This window comes from Rhopalosiphum padi, chromosome 2 (assembly GCF_020882245.1).
Source record: "Rhopalosiphum padi isolate XX-2018 chromosome 2, ASM2088224v1, whole genome shotgun sequence".
Classification (NCBI taxonomy): domain Eukaryota; kingdom Metazoa; phylum Arthropoda; class Insecta; order Hemiptera; family Aphididae; genus Rhopalosiphum; species Rhopalosiphum padi.
Window position 1 is genome coordinate 63494680 of NC_083598.1, and position 7054 is coordinate 63501733.

Sequence of the window (7054 nt, forward strand, 5' to 3'; positions counted from 1 at the left end):
TTGTATAAAGTAGAATTTAAGTAATACAAATGTACAAATCTAGAACTAGATCCCTTGTGCGTCGATATTATTCAATATTTTATTGAAATTTTTCAAGAAGAATGAAGTTTTAAGTTTTGAAATATTTCAATTAAAAAATTTAAAGTAAAATATTTAAAATTTAAAATCCTAAGCTCAAAATATAAATGTTGTTCTAACTTTAATAATTTTTCCCCCATCAGTGTTATTCTCAAGACTTTATGCCAATGTATGATGTAATAACAGTTTCCATAATAAACATGATTCATCGCCATTATAAATATGTTCAAGGTACAAATTATTTTCATTTATGACTCACTGCAATATGTTCTAAATAATTTATTTATTATTATTATATATTTTAACACATTTTTAATGGGATTTAGTGGTAATATATTATATTATTTACCTTATCTATGCATCACTATTTATTTTAAATATTTATACATTTATATCTGTTTATTTGTCCTAGTTCTGAATATTGCTTTTAAAAAAATATATAAATATGCTTACACATGTGTTAAAAGAATATTATGAACAGTAATTTATGTACGATTTTTCGGAAACCGATTTTTGAAAAATAAAAATTTCAAATAATTTCCTTCTCTCTAAACGAACCAACCTTATATCCGAGGTAAAACTGCAGTTTCTCTTCACCGCCATTCGGCATCGTCGTGACACCATAGACGAGTACATCTGATTCAGTGACATAAAAAATCTGAAATTTTCAAAAAAATGTCACGTGGTGGGAAAGTGGGCACAATTATAAAATTTAAAAAACTTCTAAAAACCTAAAAACCATTATCTTTATTTAATCTAACTCGAATATTTTGTTTATAGTATTCAATGCATTAAAGACTTATCCGATGTTAATATTGAAAAAGTTTCACTAGCATATTATTAATTACAATGAAACTTCGGTATTAATATGTCGAAAACGTTGATAAGTGAAAAAAACTGCATTCCCTTCCGAAAACCACGATTACTCGAAAGAAAGACTATACGTAACTCGAACATTCTCTGTTTCGAATATAGACAAATAATGACAGATAATTTTTATAATAATTTGATTAATTTAGTTGTGTGTTCCAATAATTTACCTATTCATGTTTATTATGTTTATTATTGTATTTTTCACTCGGTTTATTTTCACTAAATTCGGTATTAGCATATTATTGTCAGTTGCCATCGATCGTTTATACGTGGACAGTGGTGTATCGAATGTAAAAATTAAAAATTATTTACTCACATTTTTTATCAATTTTTTTAGTAACAATTTTAAAATAAAAGCAGTACGTAGTGTTGAGTGATATATAGTCATATAGATAAATAATCTAAGTAAAATTAACCTACATAATAATATCTAGTTAAATAAATAAATTACTAATTAGTATCTTAGTGGTATCTAAGATTTAAATAAAATCATGGAAATCTATATAAATATCAATATATATATATATATATATGTTACGCCGAATTCATGAAATTGCCGATTTCGTGAATTAGGCAGACTTTTTTCTGCTGATTGCATGAATTCGGTAACATATTATTATGACATAATTACAAATAGTGGATTTAAAATATAAACAATAATTGCACGCGTGCTGATCGGCATTACCACGCCGTAATCTTTATTACCTATCATGATAGATGCTATGATACAAGCATTTTATCTTGGTCATTGAGGTCTTTTTATTGCACGTACATGTCCTAAATCATGGAAAAAATAAAAAACTTAGGGTGGGGCTGGAGACACATTTCCCTAGCCCCACCAATATCATTGAAATCATATTTTCAAATTTTTCTTGAACCATCATTTAGCAGCCAATTAGCAACGTTTGTTAGGTGGTAACTGGTATCAATATTTTTTGGTTAAAATAGGATATTATTTATAGAAATTAGTATTTTCTATTTATTTGGAATTTTTTAATCAATAAAGAATATTATTTTTTATGAATATAAACTAATAATATTACATTTAACATTCAATAACTTAACAAGATTTGTTAACTTAACTTTTTTAACTTTTTTTTAACTTTTAAACTATTTTTTATATACATATAATATTTATTATTACAATTTGATTTTATTATATTTCTGGCGTTTTATACATTTATTTAAATTAAATTATGTTTTATAATTTTTTAAGAAGGGTCTTGCCGATTTCACGCAATCGGCAGTATTATGCACTTTAAGTCGCCGATTTCACGTATTCGGTGACAACGTTGCTGATTTCATGAAATCGGCAATTTCATAAATTCGGCGTAACATATATATCATATAATTCACATATATTTTATTCAATTATTGTTTACTAATTGTAACTTGTACGTATATATATTTGACACAAAACAAGCCTTCCTTGTTATGTTCCAATAACATATTATCAATCATTAATACATATTATCATTAGTAAGATGAAAAAATAGATTAAAAAAATTTAACTACAATTTTATCTAGATATTAATTAAGCTGTTAATCTAATATTTAACTAGTTATTATTTTTGCTATCAGAACTTAACACTGACAATACGTATATGTATTAACTATAATTGTATAGTAATTTAAAACTTATATACGTATAGGTTAAGTCTACATTTTTTCTTAAAAGTTCGATAAATCGAGAACCTTAGTGAGTCGAAAGAATTAAATTTCCCTATAATTTTGAGTTATCGAGGTTACACTGTATGACAAATTATAAGTTAATATCAGATAAAAATGTCCTCTCTCTATACAAAAAAAAAATTACAACATTTAAAACATACAATATATTTATTCGTGAAACTTTTTTTCCCCCATGTTTGGACTAGATAATATTAAAGTTTCATAAATGAATAACGATATTCGTAATGTTGTTAAAGTTCAAAAACATAATTCTCGGGGGCATATCATTTTTTTAATAATCAACATCATCTGTCATTTTCAAATTCATGATTTTGGACAAAATTTAATTCAGCCTAATATATTACTAATAGCAATTAGTCTACGTTACTAGAAATATCAAATACATAACAATTTAAAAGTTATTTAACGATAAAGGCTAATAAACCCGGTGTTTGCCAATTGCACCGATTTTGAGACACTATCTGTATAACATACATCTATTATGTCGGTACAAAAAAGGTAAATTTAAATTGTATACATCAATTGCGTCAAAAGATTATTTTTAATTTTTTTTATTTTGTTGCACTTTCATTACTTCTCTTACTGTTTTTTAAAACAGATTAGTAGTTATCAAATTCGATCTGCATAATGGATGTATATCAACCATTTTGTATCAAAACCGTCTTTCAAACACTATGAAATACCATTGAATTCAAATGTAATATATAGTTATTATATTACGGAAGCCCAATATTGATACCTACCATACAATAGAGAATTAACCATTTACTATTTATCCAAAATAACTAGCGAACGAATAGTCATCAACGAATTTTAGTTGTATCATTATCTTAGTTAGATTCTATTCTATTTTTTATGGTAATAAAATAATTATTGATTTTTTTAGTTGAATGGTCCTTTAACCTAGTTTTAAATATTGTTATGTTAAATAAATACTGCTTTGTTAACAAGTGTGTTAAAAGAAATTAAAAATGGGTTAAGTATATTTCAAGACAAGAAAAAGACAAATAATGAATCATTTTTTGTTGTCATAGTATATTTGTTGTTACATATTTGCTAATTGTTTATTTTTAATTATTGTAGTGTGGATTAAGAAAGAATTGTTTATAAATAAAGTCGAGAAGTACCTAATTTTATTATCATTTCATTATTTAACGTTCTGACGTTCACATAATTTTTATTCTTTGTACATAAAAATTAACTAAAATGAATTATTTTATAACTATCACAATCACAGTACTTTCAATTTTGATTATTCCAGCTACCGCATTTGAAGATTATCTCGCCGATTTTGAGGGTATAAACATATTTATTGTTTTTTATTTTAATTATTATTGTATTGATATTCATTCTTAAGAATCTTAACCTATACATTTTTTTGCGTTTTATGTTTTTTTCAGGTCAAAGAGATGCTGGTATAAAATTTATTGATGTAGAATTATTTTCTTTTTTAATTTTTACCGTATTAATATTCTTATGTAATGGTTTGTAGATTTTGTTATAAATTATCTAGAATCTAAATCCAATTTTTGATACCTATTTTACTATTAATTAGAGACCAAAATAAATTACACAGTTTCTTACTTTTAATTTGTACACAATTTTAATATAATATATAAAACAAAATTATAGGGTCTGAATTTTTTTTAAAAAATTATATCGTTTATAATTTTAAAAATGTTAAATCTGCTCTACATTTTATTTAAATATACTCAGTAAAATAACAAAGCTGTAGTATATAAATAAGTTATGACTTATTACTAATAAACAATAATATACGGTATTCTTTTGACACGTCATTAACATTTTACTAGGCTTTAGTAAAGATACATAAAATTAAAGTTACTTATAAACTACAAATTTAATTTTTTTTTTCACATTGGTTTAGAATAAAATTAATCTAATTGTTTAAATTTTTAAAAATGTATACAAAAGAGTTATAGAGATTATTGAAACGTATGGATATATCTTATTTATCTAATCAATTCAAATTTAGAGTCTATTAGGTGTTATGTGAACATAATTATATCATTATACTACTATATTACCTACTCTAAATTATTTTTTTCAGCCGACTGCAAATGTAATATTTTTAATTTATTATTAGTAAATAAACGGAAATTTAAAAAGTTTTAATATTAAGTATTAAAAGGTTGATAAATGATTAAATTGTGTATTTTTAGATGATGGTTAAGTTTACTCATGGCCGTATATGGGGGGGATTAGGGGTTCAAACCCCCCCGAAATATTTTACAACTAATAAATTTAATTTATATAAGTGACTTAATTATAATAATTTACCATTTGGGTACCTAATAATATAATAACTTTACTATGTTTGATGGCGATTTCTATAATATAGGTAATATAATATTATTATATCATACATAGATAAGTCATACAAGATTAAAGAAGTTTTGTCGACAGACGAAACGTCTATAAATACTTAATATATTATCGAACAATAAATTTTCGATCGTATTGTCAATTGTCATTTTATCTCGAAAAACTCCATGATATTGTCCGTAATGTCAGTACACAGTTATAACATTATTAATAATTTTATCGTGAACATTAAATAAGTATACCAGTACAAATATTTTAGTACAAATTAATACCTGTTTTGTGCGCACTGTGTAACCCACTAATATTTCTGTATATTTTTTTATTTGATTATTTTAATAAAATGTCAAATCGTGAGCGTAATAATTCCCTTACAAATTATTTTTGTAAAAAAATAAAAACAACCGAGAACGAAACAAGTACAAGTTCTACATCGACCGCAATAATTACAGATACACTAACTACAACGGAATCTACAAATAATATTATTGATATTGGCTGCTGTTTAGATAAAAAGGTTAGTGATGAATTAAAATATAAGTTACTTACTAATGTTTGGGTGCCTGATAAAAAGTTTACATTTCCTATTTCGGGAAATAGAAATTTAAAATTTCAATTAAATTGGATTAAACGATTTCCGTGGTTATGTTACAATTAAATGCAAGATTCTGGAGCGGTATGTAAATATTGTGCTATATTTTATCATAATTTTATCGGTAAAGGTGCACATCAAAAACCAGGATTATTGGTTACAAAACCTTTCAATAAATGGAAAAATGCAATAGAACATTTTAACATACATAACAACACAGAGTATCATAAAAATAATGTTTTTATCGCAGAAAATTTTATTTCTGTTTATTGTAACAAAGAGTTAGATATTTGTCAAAAAATCGATTCTGCACGTGCTAATCAAATTGCAGAAAATAAAATAAATTAATACCGGTTATTCAAACTATTATATTGTGTGGCCGTCAAGAATTGGCCCTTCGTGGTACATCTGACGCTGGCCCACTCACACTAAATGAGCCAATTCACAATGGTGGTACTTTTAGAGCTCTTATGCGAATGCGAGTAATATGGATACTACATTTTCAAAAATTTTTGAAAAAGCAAATGATCTAATAAAATCAGTTGCTATTGAAAAAAACATAAAAATACCAAGAATCGTTGCACGTCAAAAACATTGAATTAATGTTATTACAAATTCACCTGAAGAATATTATCACATAACAATAGCTATTCCTTTTTACGACGATTTCATTGAACAACTTCAATTAAGGTTTAATAATCACAAAAAACAAATTTCTTCACTGCACAAGTTGTTACCAAAAATATGCATCACATTTGAAATAGACGTAAACGACTTCGAAATATATTCTCAATTTCTGGATATGGAAGTACTGCCAACAGAAATTCAACATTGGAAAAGAAAATGGTCTAACAAACAAGAAAAAGACCAACCAAATTCAGCCATTGAAGCATATATTAAATGTAATTATGATTATTTTCCAAACATATCTTTTCTTTTGAAGCTATTAGCCACATTACCAGTTTCGACTTCTACGCCAGAACGTACATTTTCAACCATGAAAAGATTAAAATACTATTTACGTAACTCATCAGGCCAAGAACGACTTACAGGTTTAGCTCTTTTGAGTGTTCATAGGCAAATTCATATCGATCCGGCCGAAATTAATGATCGTTTCGCCAAAGAAAAAAATTGACAAATAGATTTTGTGCTATAAAATATTTTTTAAATTAATAATTGTATATAATATAAATTTACTTTAAAATAATTATGATGTATTAACATAGTAAAATGTGATTTTTTTTAAATAAGTGTTAGTTTTTTTTTAACTATACTTAAAATGAAAATATTATTTGATTTAACCCCTCCCCCCCACCGAAAATTTGTTCCAGCTACGACCCTGAGTTTACTGACCATTATTCTAAATTATTTATTTACAAAATTATTAATTTTAGATCTGCTGATGATTGACGATTCTTATTTTTAATTACAATAGTTTGTCGTATTTTAAATTTAAAATTGTTGTAGCTATAAGGA

General features: G+C 25.3%; 1 protein-coding gene across 1 annotated transcript; it reads left to right on the plus strand.

The window, feature by feature from the left end:
• The first annotated feature begins 6380 nt into the window (after window positions 1–6380).
• LOC132919032 (52 kDa repressor of the inhibitor of the protein kinase-like) lies at window positions 6381–6713 on the plus strand. Its single transcript, XM_060980385.1, has one exon. It carries the CDS (start codon window positions 6381–6383, stop codon window positions 6711–6713), a length of 333 nt encoding a protein of 110 aa, XP_060836368.1.
• Window positions 6714–7054: the final 341 nt, after the last annotated feature.

What these genes read in the sequence shown, in the direction of transcription:
- LOC132919032 (XM_060980385.1), top strand. Translation starts at nt 6,381, where the DNA reads ATGGAAGTACTGCCAACAGAAATTCAACATTGGAAAAGAAAATGGTCT.